Genomic DNA, 16515 nt, shown 5'->3' with positions numbered 1-16515 from the left:
CGTGCTATTATTTTTTATAATTTAAAAAAATGCTTAAATGTCAACTCCAGGAGGTACCTGTGTGACTAAACATTTCTCTGATTAAAAAACCTGAGAGAAATGGAATGACCAAGCTCTAAAACACACAAACACAGGACAGGCAGGAGGCCTTGCACAGTGTGATATGCTCTGGCTCCCTCCCACTGAAAATTCGTCCCACAGTTCCAAAGAGAAGTAAATGTTTAACTTCTCTGGAAACAGGGAAGTCATCTGCTGTCCTTCCCATTAGCTCTATAACCCGGTCAGCTCCACGGCTAAATAGCAACAGGTTTTGATCAACCAACAAATCCCTACCTGAAGTCAGACTTCTGGGCTCCCCATCAGGGCTTTTCACATACAGAGCCAGACCAGAATCATAAGATCATAGAATATGCTGAGTTGGAAGGGACCCATCAGGATCATCGAGTCCAACTCCTGGCCCTACACAGGACACCTCAAGAGTCACACCATGTTCCTGAGAGCATTGTCGAAATGCTTCTTGAACTCAGACAGGATTGGTGCTGTGACCACTCTCTTGGGGAGCCTGTTCCAGTGTCCAACTGCCCTTTGGGTGAAGAATTTTTTCCTCATATTCAGCCTAAACCTTCCCTGACTCAGTTTCATGTCATTCCCTCAGGTCTTGTCACTGGTCACCACAGAGAAGAGCTCAGTGCCTGCTCCTCCTCTTCCCCTCACGAGGAAGTTGTAACTGCAATGAGGTCTCCCCTCAGTCTCCTCTTCTCCAGCTGAACAGACCAAGTGCCCTCAGCCACTTCTCATACAGCTTCCCCTCAAGGCCCTTCACCATACTCGTGTCACAGAGCAGGACACAGACCAGGATCTGGCCAGGCTGATCCAAGAGCAGCTGCAATGCTGGGCAGCCCCTGCAAGGCCATCACCCCAACCCCCTGTGTGCCCACCACATCCTCCTGCCGGGTATTCCCTTGCAGTTCTAAGGCCCCTTGTCCATGCTCCATGAAAAGATGATCCAGGTAGAGCTGGTCATCAAGCTGGATGCTTTCCTGTGAGGATGGTGAGGTACTGTCACAGGCTGCCCAGAGAAGCTGTGGCTGCCTGATCCCTGGAAGTGTTCAAGGCTCTGAGCAACCTGGTCTAGTGGAAGGTGTCCCTGCCCATGGCAGGAGGGTTGGAACTGGATGATCTTCAAGATCCCTTCCAGTCCAGGCCACTCTGTGGTTCTTTGTATGGGCCAGACATGCCCACACATCAGGTCACTCAGCTGGATGGAGTCCCAATCCCACACTGAGCATCTGTCTGAGGGATCACCTGGAAAGTCTGAAGTAAGAGCCAACTGCAAGCACGACCTTTACAAGGCCTGTTCTCTTCCCATTGCTACCAGAAAATCTGTCATCAGGTTTAAACAGCAGAAGATTGAAACCTGCTGAACGAAGAGAATAAATACAAATGAAAACACAGTAGCATGTGCAGGGAGCCCTCTCTCCCACAGAAGTCCTGTTACTTTCCAGCAACCCCACTGGCCCAGCCTTCTCCCTCACTTACTTTTGTCTTTGCCACCCCAACAGGCTTCTGGAGCCTACTTCTAATTCCTGCAAGCTGGGTTTTGAATTTAGAAGCGCTTGTATCAAAGAATGGTAGCACTGTCGACCTCAGAAAGGCAACAAGAAGCAGGAAACTTAAATATTTCTTTTTGCATGAGCATTATGTAGGCCAGTCATCTGGTTTTTTAACTCCTAATGCCCACCTCCAGCTTACTGTTTAAACAACCAAACTTGCCAAGTCTCCCAACAGCAGTTTAGTCCATTTACTATGGACTAAATCAGAAAAGAAGAGGACAATAATAAGGTGAAACAATACCTAAAAAGCCTGTATTTCTAAGTTATAGTTCTGACAGAGAGCTTATTCAGATTCTTGCGAAGGTAAGTCAGTATTTTCTTCAATAGTGCAACTAGATGGACATAAGTAATTGCATTTATTCATGCATCTAGAGAGAAAAAAATTCATACATTGGGAAAAAATCATCTTTGCAATGGGAAGGCAAGAACTTACAATACACTACGCTAATAACTTATATCACAGTATGATCCAGACTGTATGTATCATTCTTTCCTTTATAGATCAATTTTTAAACAGCACAAAGTAAGTATTTCTTTCACTTGGTACTGGGAAAAAAAAGGAAAAAAAAAAAAAGGTAAAACTTAAGTATAAACACATTCTGGTGATTTTAGCAGTAAAAATTTCCCAGCCAACCATCATCATCCACCCTCTGGTCTTAAGGCTCACAAGTTCACTTCCCTGTCACTGAAGCAGCACACAAACCTGGCATGGCTCATAGCTGTAGTGACCCTGCCCTTCCTACCTGGACGGGTTACTGTTGTTGTTGTCATTGTTATTATTATTATTAAACTGATTACACGCTTCTCAGGTTGAAAAATGTTTGGTTTTATATTTTACTTTCCCCTTGGAAAGATATGAGTAAGAGAAGAGGTTTTTTTTAAAGTCTGCTCCTCATACAAAACCAATAGGACCTTTCCTTCTTTTTGGTAAAGTTTGAGGAGTTTGGGTATTTATTGTCTGCAATGTGTCTATTTCAGGGATTTCTCTGCAATCATAAGGCACAAATTTATGATTTAACACTTGAGTGAATTATGATACAAAACACCCAGGATTTAGAGTTTCCTGGCATAGTCCCCTCTGGTAACCAGTATGCAGAACATCTGTCTTCTGCTGCTAACAGACCTTCCCTCTCCCCCTCTTCCTTCAGAGGCTTCAGTTAGTCTGGAAGATGGAAATATATAAAAAGTTCCCAATGTTTAGTGTTTGTCAGCCAATCCCACTGACCACTCTGCTACTCATCACTCCCTTTTCTAAACAGTGATCTTAAAGGAGGATGTACTGGTCATACCTCTCATCTGGATAACCTCCACTGCTGTGCACCTGCACAAATGCTTCACATTTCCCAAGTCATTAGGAGGGGATTAGCCAGCCCAGCTCCCAACACAGCCCTGTTTTCCTTGACAGCCTCAAGAACTGCATCAAATGCTCTATGAGGTGCTAAGTCTGTAACCTGTTCCTCCTTCACCCCAAATTGCAGTAACGTGGACAGACACAGGGGCAGGGAGGTGATCCTGTCCCTCTGCTCAGCCCTGGTGAGGATCACCTGGAGTGCTGTGTCCTGTTCTGGACTCCTCAGCACAGGAGAGACATGGAGCTGCTGGAGTGGATCCAGCGGAGGGTGACAAAGACGATTAAAGACGACTAGGGGACTGGAGCATCTCTCTTAGAAGAGAAGACTGAGAGGGGAAACCATCAATGTCTGTCAGTGTCGGCAGGGAGGGGTCAGAGGATGGACCAGACTCTGCTCGGGGGTGCCGAGCAATTGGACAAGAGAAACGGGCAGAAAATGATGCCCAGGAAGTTTCACCTGAACACGAGGAAGAACTTCTTTCCTGTGCAGTGACCGAGCACTGGAACAGATTGTCCAGAGAGGGTGTGGAGTCTCCCTCACTGGGGATATTCCAGAACCGTCTGGACGCAACCCTGCGCCATGTGCTCTGGGATGACCCTGCCTGAGCAGGGAGGTCGGACAAGACGACCCGCTGTGGTCCCTTCCGTCCCTTGATACACTGGCAGCCCCATCCCGGGATACGCCGGGAATGCCATCCCCGCATTCCTGTATCCCGGTATCCCAAAATCCCGAGTCCCGCTGCCCCGCCCCGCCCGCGCTCCCGGAACGGTTCCCCGTTCGCTTCCGGTTCCGTGCCCCATCATGGCGGCGGCCCCCGCGCCCGGCGGGCTCTGAGCGCCGCGGATCCCCCGGAGCCGCCGCTCCCCCCGCGCTCCCTCCCCGCGGGCCGCGCCGGGCGCGGTGCCGGCGCCGCCGGGAGCGCTCCCCGGGCTGCCCAGCGGCTCCTGCCCGGGGCCGAGGCGCCGCCGCCGCCGCCGCCATGGCGCCGGTGCAGCTGGAGAGCGCCCAGCTGGTGCCGGCCGGCCCCGCGTCAGCCCCGGCCCCGCCGGCCCCCGGCGCCGTGACAGCCGCCGCCAGCCCCGGGTACCGCCTCAGCACCCTCATCGACTTCCTCCTGCACCGCACCTACGCCGAGCTCACCGTGCTGGCCGACCTGTGAGTGCCGCGAGCCCCGCGCGTCTCTCCCTGCGCGGCTGCCGGGGCATCCCGGCGGGATGCGGAGGCCTCGCCTGGGATCTGTCCCGGAGCTCACCCGGGGATGCAGTGGGGGGAGGTGGTTGCTCTTTCTCATTCATAGAATCATAGAGTGGTTTGGGTTGGAAGGGAGCTTAAAGATCCTCTTGTTCCAAACCCCCCGCCCCGGGCAGGGCCACCTCCCACTAGACCAGGCTGGTCAGAGACCCCTCCAGCCTGGCCTTGGACACTTCCAGGGATGGGGCAGGCACAGCTTCCCTGGGCGACCTGTGCGAGTGCTTCTCCACTATCACAGTAAACAATCTTTTCCTAATATTTAAACCAACTCTCTTTCAATTTGAACCCGGTCCCCCTTGTTCTGTCACTACACACTCTTGTAAATAGTGTTTTCCGTTCTCCTATCCCAGGGGCCTGTGCATGCAGGTTGGTCTCTGCATGGGACTGTGTCCAGGAATGCAGTAAAGCTGATGAGTGATCTGTCATAAAGGGAGAAAATGGCCATGAGAAGTGAGAGCAGCTGCAGATTGGCTGCTTAAATGCTTAAGTTTGCCCCAAGTTACTGCCAAAAAATTCCAACTGTAGTTGGTACATCAATTTACATCAAACTGAAACATGTCAAACAGATATTTTCAGATGCTACAACTGCTTGACTTAACCCCGTGCTTTTTAAAGTAACATTTGATTATTTTTTTTGAAAAATGTTATTTACATTTACTTTATGGTCTGCTCTTCTGATGTTGTTGTGTTTGTGGCAAAACAAAGGAATGTTTTTGGGCCAAGAAAAACTTTCCTGAAAGCATTTGAGCTCTGAATAAACCTGTTTCCCTTTTACTTTGTTTAACCATAGAGGTTGTTGTGGGGAAGCTGGTTAAGAAGTGACATACAGAACAAATGGGAAAAAATAGGTATAGCTCATGTGTGGTACCATGGTGAGTGTGCAAAAAGAGTTTTGCTTGACTTGGGGTTAAGAGTGTCCAAACTTTGGAAAGGACAGAGAATTTTAGAGTTTGAGTTCTCTTTGGAAGAACTTCCAAAATGTCAGTCAAGAAGTCTTTCCTATATGTTTAAGGTGTGTGTAGACAGTAAATGGCACAGTGTGTATTCTTGTAGGAGCACGTGCTGAAGTGACTTCTGTTCTTTTTTTAAGGTGTAGAGCCCGTCCTTTTTGCCTAAGTGAGTAATAAATAAATAAATGGGTGGTGTGGACAGCACACGGGCAATGCTTTCGGTATTCCAGCGATTCAAAGTAGTTTACAACCTACGTGATGCCCCCTCAATGAGCAGGGAGATAGATTTTTCACTATATTTTCACCATCAAGTATGGATTTGGGTAGTAGAAAGTGTTCTGGAAAGTATTCTCCTCCTTCCCTCAAGTAAAATTACATCTTATTCTTGTACCAGGACTGGTCTAGTCGTAGAATAAAAAAATAAATTTTAAAATGAGGTGCCTGTGATAGCTGTGTAACACTGCAGAAAGACGGGGCCCTCTCTGCAATAGTATCTGGCACACAGGTCATTGAATATGCTCTGAAATATGGCATTTCTCCACTTTTAGGCTGAGTAAAAAGGAAAGAGAAACTCATTTCAGTCAACTCAGGGAACAGCCAATTTTAATATCTTCTGCAGATGTTCTGGGATCGCTGTTATGAATTAATTGACTCTAGTCATGGATGCTTAGCAAGAGTCAGCAATTACAGAGCACAGGCAGTGATACGGTGTGGCTCACCAGATGAGCAGAAATTTGGGGATTTCAGCACCCTTCATCAAGATTCATCAATTAATTTGACCAGTTCCAGCTTAACCTTGTACAGGGTAGTGGCAGATGACATGTGGTGCTATTTATTTTATGCTTTATAGGTGTGTAGAGGTTCTGGTACTTGAAGGTCGATAACAAAATTTCTAGTTGTCTGAAATATAGTAGAACAATACATAATCTGCCTTTTTTTTCCCCTCCTCTTTCATATAGATTACCAAGAAAGACTGATATGGAAAGGTGAGTTATGATAAGAGAATCTGTAATGCATGTTAAAATATAGAACTTTGTTTAAGATGTTAAGTTGAATATAGAACTGTTTAAATACTAAAGTATTTTTCTCCTAATTTAGATTTTATGCAAGGAAACAAGCCGTGTCTGTCTTGCTGTCACTACATAGTTTCAAGATTTTTCTTAGCATTATTGACAATACTGGTTTTTTTCACATTTGCTTTTATAGTTGTTTGGGCTTTTTTTGTTACTGTTATAGTAGGTGAACCCTTTAAGGGCATTTTTCTCTTCATGAATCTTGAAGCAATGAAGTGACATTAAAGCTGATGTGAAAGGGAACAGTAGAATTTAAATAGATTCTAGGTAGTGTGATAGAGAAATATTTTGTTCAGAAGAATCAGTTCAAAAGTGAAAACAAGGTAAAAACCTCTTTTCTGCTTTTGTCCATATTACCTGATCTTTCCTATCACGAGCACTGTTTTCTGCTCCTGCTCTATGTGGTTTCAAAGTGTGAAGATTATTAGAGAACAAATGTAAGAGACCAGAACAGTGCCCTTGCCAGGATGAAAAAAATCCATTTACTTTTTTGTTTCTCTGAGTAACTTTTATGAAAGTTGTCAGAAAATTGTTCCCTTTATTTGTGTTGACATATTGACCTCAGTTTCTTTAGAGACATGGAGCAACTGTGATATTCCTAAGAATGTTAATAAAAAATTCTGTGCACCAGGATGATCATTAATTATTATCTGAAATCTTCCAGAATTCTCATAACATGTTATAGAATTAATCCCAGTTTCAGGGAATCATAAACTGGAATGATACCTTCTGCCCATTTTCCTTATGCATAATATTTTATGAAGAGAAACAATGTGGGTTTTGATTGGGTTCTGTTTTGCTGGCTTTTTAATTATCACACTATGTACTGGGGAATTACATTCAGCTTAGGTCCAGAGCTCCCTTGTGCTGGGGAGGGGGCTTTTCCCATCTAGATGTTTAGCATTTCTTGCTAAAGCTGGAATCTACTTTGTGGGGCACATGGATCTCGAGCAACAACCTAAGTCCTAATGGATTATAGATAAAAGAAAATAAGATGTCCTACAATTGAATTGTCTTGAAATTAAATGCTCACATCCTTGTTAGCCTTGACTTACAACTGTTCTTGGTGAAATGGCTTTACAGCTCTTGGAGGAAATCTTTAAGGAATTTAGTTTAATTATCCATATTTTTTCTAGCTGTGAGAGCTGTAATGGTGGCAGTAGTTGGGCTTTAAGCTCTGTTTTATGAAGCAAGAGCCTGGTGACGTGGCATATATACTTCGATAAAGATGTGATGATATTACCCTCTAATAAAGTTGACATAAAATTTAAGTTCCTGTCATCCAGTTCCTCCAGCCAGCTGAGGTCCCTCTGTTCTCTCCCACCAGTTTGGCATTGCTGGCAAACTTCCAGAGTGCATTCTTCTCATTGTGCCTGTTTTTGATGGAGGTGTTAAATTGTATTGGCATCAGTATTGACCCCTGAGGGACACCATTAGTAACCAGCATTAAAGTAATTCAACTGTAGCCTTTTATTCCTGGCAGTTTTTCACCTCCCTTGTAGTCCACCTACCCATGCCCTGTCTCATCAGGTTGGCTGTGGGCAATCTTGATGAAAGCTTGCAAAAGTCAGTGTAAATGCATCTCCTGGTCTCCCCTTGATCACAGATCAGTTCATCCTGTAGAAGGCAGTTTGCTGATCATTAAATTTTTCTGAATGTTTCAAAATTCTCAGCATCTTGTTTTCATAGTGTGGTCACTGTTAAATCAGTGTGTATGTACAGTGGTTTGTCCACCACTTGAAATCTTAATATCCGTGCCACTTCAAAATATATGCTCTAGAACTCAGAGAAGTTATTGGCTTAGTGCCCAAGTTCTTGTAGTGTGTGATGGAAGGAGCAGGACCAGATGGTATTAGTGGTGCTTCTGGCCTTACATCTGCTACAAGCAGATTATGCTTCTTGCACAAAAGAGTTAACCTCACTACGCCAGCACTTTGGGCAGGAACAGGCTCTATCTGTATTATGAGTTCTATCTATATTATGTGTTTTAGAGGTTGGGATCAGGAGTTGCAACTACTGTTAGGTAGAGACCAATATCTGCTGTACTGATTAATGTTCTTTTTGTCCAAATGCTTTCGTTACCTTAGGAAACAATATGAGGAAAATAGCTTAAAAACTGTATGAAATTAAGGGTTTGGGTCTTTTTTCAAAGTAACTAGAAAACCATGGTGAAATTAGTAAATTGAACATGTAGAAAAGGAGAAAACCTTCTATAAATGGTGGAGGAAATGGTATTTCAGAGTGTACAGTATTACAGGTTTACATTGTAGATCTAATGCATCTACAGTGTAGGTCTGTAATGAAGGGTGAAAATCTGTGTGTGACCCTATTATGTTCTCTTTAAAAAAAACCCCTCTAAGACATGCAAACATATACTCTTTCATTTTGACTATCTCATACAAAGAACGTTGGGAGGAATATTGACAGTAAGTTCTTCTTATCTCAGTTTCTTTGCAAGGCAGGAATGGAGAGGAAAGTTGAAGGGTGGGTTTTTTTGCAGTCTTCCCCACCACCACATTTCCTGGCAAAATGATAGCATATTGTAACATACTATGTAAAGATGTAAAATTGCTGGAGTGATTTTTTGTTTATTATCTGATTGATTTATTTATTGATTGTGAATGTCAGTGTAATGTTACTCTCAGGTCTCCTAACCCTTAGGTATTTTGCCCACTTTAAATTTAATCATAAGCCTTGGGGAAATCCCATAAAAGTTATAAAAAAGTTCACTATGGAATTGTTTCTCTTAAAATCAGTGATTAATTCATATGAATATATTTCTTTGTTTCCCCAGACAGTCTTGATTGGTTAGAATCCATGTATCTTGCTTAGCATTTAGATATTCACAGCAGTGAGCTTTTTTTCCCCCCATGTTTTAATCAAACAAGCCACGTATTACTGATGCCTCCATTAACACAATTAGAAGTTATCATTGCAGCTTTTTTTTTACTACCACACAGTCAAATTGCAGCTATATTTATATCTGAACACTGGCTTAATGTACATTTGTGTTTCTTTCCAGAAAAATAGAAATAGTGCAGTTTGCAAGTCGGACTCGTCAGCTGTTTGTTCGTTTGTTAGCCTTGGTCAAATGGGCTAATAATGCTGGAAAGGTGGAAAAATGTGCGGTAAGTTAGTGACTGAGTTTGGTGTGAAATGATCTCTAGGGGATATGTCATCTTGGTATACCCTAACTACTTCTTACTATAGAATTTTTTTTTTAAGATCCATTTCATAGGCAAATGAATATTCAGTTATAACCAATTTCTTCCTGTTTAGAAATTGTCTAATCTAGTCTTTTAACTGTTCATGTTCCCAAAAACTCAGCAGTGGCAAAAAATGAATGGCTTGTCTGCTCATAGTTTCAGGAGTGCTTTGGGGTAAGGAAGCTAACCGGACTGGAAAGATGGTGATCTCAGGGCGTTAGTTCTTATTATCACTTTCATCCCGCACTTGGTTAAATAAGTATAAAGTCCAGAATGTTGCAGAAAAACAAGCCCCTGGTGCTCACAAACAAGTATGGTTGCATTCCAGTGGCAATCAGCAGATAAAGAGCTGTGAGGCTGTACAGATCCCACACAGCGTCAGGAATGTGGATTTAAAGTGTCCTTGCATGTGAATGTAAGACAGGGCCAGAATATTCATTCTTTCTTTGTTTTGTAAATGTAGTTACTTGAAATGGAAGCGACAGATAAACTGAATATAAAGGGCCATTGATTTGTGCATTTTTTGAACACATACTTCTTTTTTCTTTTGCTCCTTGCCCTCTACAGATGATATCCAGTTTTTTGGATCAGCAGGCCATTCTGTTTGTGGACACTGCTGATCGTCTGGCATCACTAGCTAGGGACGCTTTGGTCCATGCTCGTCTGCCCAGTTTTGCTATCCCATATGCTATTGATGTCCTGACAACTGGATCCTACCCACGGCTGCCCACCTGCATTAGGGTAAATACCACTGCCATGTGGGGGGTGGGGTGGGGGAAATCCCCTGTACAGCATCAAATGCACCTTAATGAAGCTGTTTGTCTACGTGAAAGATGAACTGTAGTTCAGTACAGGCCTAGTGCCAAATCTCTGTAGTGACAGTTTTTCATGCAGAACACTTCCTGTTTGAACAAATCACACTTTCCCCAGTAAAATCTTCCCTACGTTTATTTAACTGAGCCAAATTTAGTGGTTTTATTCAGTGGTCAGTCTTGAGTAAAATGTAATCAACCAGAAAACAAATCTGAGTATAAGATACAAAACTTCACCATGCAGTGACCTGTAGTATTTGTATTTTCAGACTTCTGGCCTGCTTAGTTTTCACAATTCCTGCTGTCAATGTGTTATACATGGTTGAGATACATAGACTTGTTTGTGTTTATTTCAACAGGATAAAATAATCCCTCCTGACCCAATAACAAAGAGTGAGAAGCAAACCACACTCCATCAGCTAAACCAGATTCTACGCCATCGACTCGTGACTACGGATCTCCCTCCACAGCTGGCAAATCTTACAGTTGGTAAGAACTGGAATTGCTTTTTGAAGAATACATTACTGCAGGCTGATTTAAAATTGTCACTTTAGTGCTAAAGCAAAGTTAAAAGCTAAAGTGAGACCATTAAGGATGCTTCATCCATTAAGACTGGGATCCTGTCTCTGTATGACATCAAAATATGTTTTCCCCTTTTGAAAGATTAAGGCAGTGATAATATTGCTGAAATATTATTTACTTTCCAGAAGGAATCCTACGCAGGGAATGGCAAAAGGTTGTAGACATTGTCTTGCTCTGACAGCAAATGAAAGACTCTTAGGACTACTTTATCTTAATTTAATTTTAAAATGCCACTTAATTAACCTGTTGGATCTTTCTGCAGAAACTCTTTGAACTTTAGTTTAAACAAGTCACTCTAATGTTGCTTTTTTAATTTGTTTTTATATTCATGTTTGGGCATAGCATTTGTTCGTGTCTATATATGCCTTTTGTTCTGTGGCCACTGTGGTGCCACATCTCTTAATCTGTTCTGAGATCTCTGTTTTCATTTAGCCCAAGTAGTGGTAAACATTAAGACAACCTTTTTGACAGGAAGGATGGCTATAAGCTGGACTAGGTTATTGCAGGATCACGGAGAATAGGGTAGGAGTGGGCCTAGTTCGTGCTTTTAACTGAGAGGGTTAGCCATGTGTAAGCCATACCCCACAGACCTAGATCAAAGATGTTTCTGAAAAATCTTAGTACTAGTTTTCTCTAGTCCCTGTGTGAATGCTTGCAGTATCAGTATTAGAGCCATTTTTTGTCTAACAGAAACGTAAGTGGATACACGTCTAAGCTCTTGAGATTTTTCAGTGAACTAAACATTTCAATGACAATCAGTTTCTGGTTTGGAGTGTGGTTAGTTTTAAGCACATGTCTGGGATGTTTTTGAAAATGAGGCTTAATGAGTCAAATGGTTAAAATTTTTACAGGAAAATTTCTTTATGTATGTAATTGCAAATGTATATGGTATGGCATAGTTTGTTAAGTGATTGAGAAGAAGGTCGACCCCTGGGTTATAGTAAGGACTTGTACTAAATTCAAATTGTTTGCTCTGCCATTCAGTCTGTTTACATCCTTGCTTGTGTCTTTGCTCCCAGCTCTTTAAACTGATAGCAGTGTTCACAAAGATGTGAGGATCTATATGTCAATTCATTAAATAGGGTGCATCATCTTTGCTTGTGTGCTTATATATAAATCATGCAAAATATTATCTTCCTCACGTGAAAATGGAGTTATAATATATTAATGTTAAACAACTACTTTGCAGTGAGATATGTTTCCAGGGCTGGATTTCAGCCTGGGCTGAGATTCATGTTTTGAATGACTTTTGAGTAGTGTTGCAGTACTCAAAATACTCAATGAATACCATTCATTGTTGGTAATAGCAAAGAATAGGAGAAATTCAGCCAGATGTTTTGTTTGTCAGGCTGGTAGTCAGCTCGGCGTTCCTCTGTGTTGTAGTAGCCTAAGTGTTGACAAGTTATCAGAGTTAAAAGGTAAACTTCAGGACAGTTTGGTAACTCTGTCCATACTGCTTATTGACACTGAGTCTGTTGAGAAGCAGCTGTGAAGTCTTCAGAGTTGCACAGAAACATGTGCAGCAGAGCAGAAACATTAGGGAAATAATTTATTATGAGTGCCAGAGGCTCTCATACTGATATTTTGAGGCATCTTAGTAGACTGAGTGAAATTAAACATTCTTGTCTTCTTTAGCCAATGGCCGTGTGAAGTTCCGAGTTGAGGGTGAGTTTGAGGCCACCTTGACAGTGATGGGTGATGACCCTGACATCCCCTGGCGCCTTCTCAAGCTGGAAATTTTGGTTGAAGACAAGGAAACTGGTGGTAAAGAAAAAAAAATCAGACCTTTACACTTTGTTTTTAACATGATGTTTGCCTCTGACACTGTATAAGTCTTATTTATACTGGGTCTTTTGCATATCATAACTTCAGAGAATGAAGTTATATATACTTGTCCTGTTTTGTCCTTGCTTTATATGCTTTTAATACTTTAACAATGCTATACTGTGTCACAGTGTAATAGACTGAAATTTCCAGAGTAAACCAAGGATTTTGTTGTTTTGTCAGAAAATCTGGTGTGGAAATTGCTCAGTACAGTTGTACCTTTTTTTATTTTTGGTTTATGAATTTATTTAATTATTTTAAACACATAGTTTCCTGATGTCTAATGTGAGATATTTTTAATTTTCAAAAGATGGTCGAGCCTTGGTTCACAGCATGCAGATCAACTTCATCCATCAGCTGGTCCAGTCCCGGCTGTTTGCCGATGAAAAGCCACTTCAGGACATGTACAACTGTCTACGTATCCTTCTGGAAGTTGTTTTTGAATGAGCTGTTTAGTGTAGCCTTGCTCTTCTTAGTAGCTGGAGGTCAAGAAAGATGGATTCCCTATTAAGCTTGGGGGAAATGTCTGGACATGAAGTAAAAATGATGGTATGGCAACAATAATTTGCAGGTGCCTGCGTGTAAAATTTGATTGTACACACTAAATCAGCGAAGGTAAAGGTGAGGTGCTCCAGGCAGCAGGTTGTGTGGTAAGTCAGTGCATCAGCAGCTGGCTGCATGTGCTCATTTCAGAGATGGAATACAGAGCTGACTTGGAAGCTCTGGGAGCTGACAGTTCTTGCTTACCAAGAACTGCAAAGTGCAGTTGAGGGGGATGTGTTAACTTATTGTACCTGTGTGAATAATGAGAGGAGATGCAGCACGTGCAGGGATTTGTTACTTGCAAAGGGTAAATCACTTGACAATGTGAAATCATTTTCAGTGAAACAGTGTCTGCAGAAACAGGGAGAATCATGTTATTTTAGGGTGACTGTGGGAGATGGGTTTAGTGGTAACTATGTCATCATTAAAAGATGACAGCAAAAAAAATCTATAAAACAAAGCTGTTGTGACTCTCTTGTCTAACAACCTGGCATAGATAAGAGTTTTAAAAAAGCCAAAAAAACCCCTTTTGAGAAATATTTGGTGCTGTTTCTATGTCTTTATCTCTGGATTAGTACATTAGTGTGTTTTTGGACAGCATCTTGTTTGACTTGGGTGACAAATGGGTTTATGTAGTGTACAGAAATGGGTTTATGTAGTGTACAGAAATGGGTTTATGTAGTGTACAGAAATGGGTTTATGTAGTGTACAGATGTTTTAGAGGTCTTATATTTTCTTAACTCCATGCATTAGACTCCTTCTGCTTAGCCCTTCAGTTGGAAGTCTTGCATTCACAAACACTAATGCTGATTCGAGAGCGCTGGGGTGACCTTGTGCAAGTGGAGCGATATCATGCAGGGAAATGTCTCTCACTCTCTGTTTGGAAGTAAGTTAATTTCAAAGGGACTGTTGACAAACAATGAATGAAATAACAGGAGAGGTTATATTTACCAAACTTGAGCCATAATTTTCAAAATTGCGCTTTCTTTTTGATGTGAGGCTCATAAATTCTTGTAATTAAGTACCTAAACATGTTGCTTGATTTGCAAAGAAGTAAGGGTTGTACATTAATGTACAGGAGACCAATGGATACAGTTATAAATCAGTTTGTATTTACAGAGATACCTAAAAATTAATTAGTTCTCTGCCAGTCTTTTACTATATTTATTGCTTGACTTGCACTAGATAAAATTTTTTAAAACGATCCAAATGCTCTTCTGATGGTGTTGAATTTGCAGTCACCTAAAACTTCTTGTAGTTATAGTTTACCAACAGTTCTGCATTAAAATGAAAATTGAAATAAATGCTTTTTTTAGTTCAGCTAACATAATGTTATATTTTTAACCAGAGCACTCAGAATCAAGAATTAGCTACTGAAAAACATATTTTCTGCTATTCTAGTTGCATGGTTTAATTATTCTCTTCATTTTAAGTCAACAGGTGCTTGGCAGGAAAACAGGGACTGCATCTGTCCATAAGGTCACTATTAAGATTGATGAGACTGATGTCTCAAAACCCTTACAAATATCTCATGAGCCTCCACTGCCAGCCTGTGATTCCAAACTGATGGAAAGAGCCATGAAGGTAAAGGTTTGCTTTGCAGTAGGCATCAAATACTGAAGTGCTTTGCATGATCAGTTTGTTTCACTTTGATTCTATTTAAAGAGCTGTTTCTAAGATTTGTAGTGAGCAGTTGTGTTATTTCTGGTTGTGTTTATGTTAGGACCTCAAATTGTTGTTACAATTTATTGCCCTTGACTTCATCTTAAAAATTACACCTACTTCACAGTGCGTTATATGCCACTTCTGAGAGAGAATGCTGAGGATGGGGAGAAACAACAGCAAAGTTTCACTTCCTAGGGTTTGGCTTGAAATGCTTTATGGAGAGACAGTTCTTCCCTTTCTTGTGTTGGAGATGCTGTAAAAACTTCCTCTGAAAATCAGTTTCTCCACATCACTTGAGTTGGTTACCCTGCACTGCTATCCACTTCAGAAAGTCTTACATTATGACTTGGAAATCTTGTACTAGGGAGTTCATGTGGTTTGCTTGTTACAAGTGTTAGGTGAAGCTTACTTTTACATTATCACCAACCAGATTATATCATGTGGCCTATTTGAATGTTCAAGTTCCTGTATTTTAAAGGTGGGATTGTTGAAGTGATCCAAGATGAGGCACTGCAGTCAACTTCCTACTTGGATAAGGCTTCACTGATGATAATTCTGGATCTTGATTAATGATAGCTAAGAGAAGCTGTGCTCTGGGTTTTTTAAATCCTCTGTCCTCAGCAAATCTGGCTGTGATACATTATCAGGATGTTGATTTGTCGTTATTTCTTACAGTGTTTCAGTTTGAGAGTTAATAAACTGGAGTGAACAGTGTAGTCTTCACACTTTCAGTACAGTTTTTCCACAGGGAAAAACTCCCCAGCTCTTGAGTCTTCACCTGTCTCACAGAACTTTCTACTGATGGTAGTTTTCCCCTCCTGTACTTACTTTTTATTTGAGTCTCTTGGCCCATCTTGTGTACCAAGGCTGACAGACAAGTGTCTGTGTGGTGAGTGTCGAGAACTACCTATGTTTTAACTACAGATGTGGGAAACCTAGTAGCCTTCTATTCTACTTCTAGAGTAGAAATTCTGCTTTTAGTATAGTAAATATATACTACATTTACTCATTTAATAGCCTAAATTAGCATATTTAGGCTACTAAATATAGAATTAATTTAGTGAAGATACTGTATTTATGTGTAAATCCAGGGAAATACTCTTTATCTGGAACATCTGCTGAAGATCCACTGGACACAGTCTAAGCTCACTGATTCAAGTCTACAGTCTGTAGATTAAGATACTAGGCCTCTGTAAATTTGAGATTTATCAAATTAAACGCTGACTCCCTTTGTAGCTACTTGTTCTGAGCTTAAAAAAATTATCAGCTCTGGTCTATACACTGCTGCTGGTATGTTTGAATAATGATCTCAGCTGTAATGACGTTGATGGCACACTGTGTTTCTGTGTGCTTAAGATACTGTATAAAACAGTGGCACAAACAAATATGTTTGTCTAAGCAGGTTATTCTGCATTAACCTACTGAAAATTGGATGGAGCTATAGAACATGTAGTCACTGCTTAGTGAGGAAGATTTAACCCATTGCAGCTGCTGAGTTGAAATGCTCTTGTGAATGGATAAACACTTGATTTTTAAGGCCATGTCTTGGAAAGCTAGTCTTTAGGGAAGTTCATTCATTTACAGAGCAACGTGAGGTTAACTAGAAAAAGGTTTTGCAGTAATCTGTAACTTTGCTTATGCAAA

At 41.5% G+C, this 16515-nt stretch overlaps 1 protein-coding gene across 2 annotated transcripts in view; it reads left to right on the top strand.

The window, feature by feature from the left end:
• Positions 1-3924: 3924 nt before the first annotated feature.
• Positions 3925-16515, top strand: part of MED14 (mediator complex subunit 14) — a 33995-nt gene continuing 21404 nt past the window's right edge. Inside the window, exons 1-9 of one of the 2 annotated variants that reach the window (XM_027741978.2) lie at positions 3925-4120; positions 6126-6152; positions 9262-9367; positions 10013-10186; positions 10617-10746; positions 12475-12603; positions 12974-13081; positions 13960-14092; positions 14640-14790. In XM_027741978.2, coding sequence (XP_027597779.1) covers positions 3945-4120; positions 6126-6152; positions 9262-9367; positions 10013-10186; positions 10617-10746; positions 12475-12603; positions 12974-13081; positions 13960-14092; positions 14640-14790 — 1134 coding nt within the window. In that variant the 5' untranslated portion in view covers positions 3925-3944. The remainder of the gene's footprint in view (positions 4121-6125; positions 6153-9261; positions 9368-10012; positions 10187-10616; positions 10747-12474; positions 12604-12973; positions 13082-13959; positions 14093-14639; positions 14791-16515) is intronic. The other variant, XM_027741979.2, reaches the window with a different exon arrangement.

This window comes from Pipra filicauda, unplaced genomic scaffold, assembly GCF_003945595.2.
Source record: "Pipra filicauda isolate LSUMZ 115617 unplaced genomic scaffold, ASM394559v2 scaffold18_size4552066_pilon, whole genome shotgun sequence".
Lineage (NCBI taxonomy): Eukaryota > Metazoa > Chordata > Aves > Passeriformes > Pipridae > Pipra > Pipra filicauda.
This window is presented reverse-complemented; position numbering and strand designations above follow the sequence as displayed.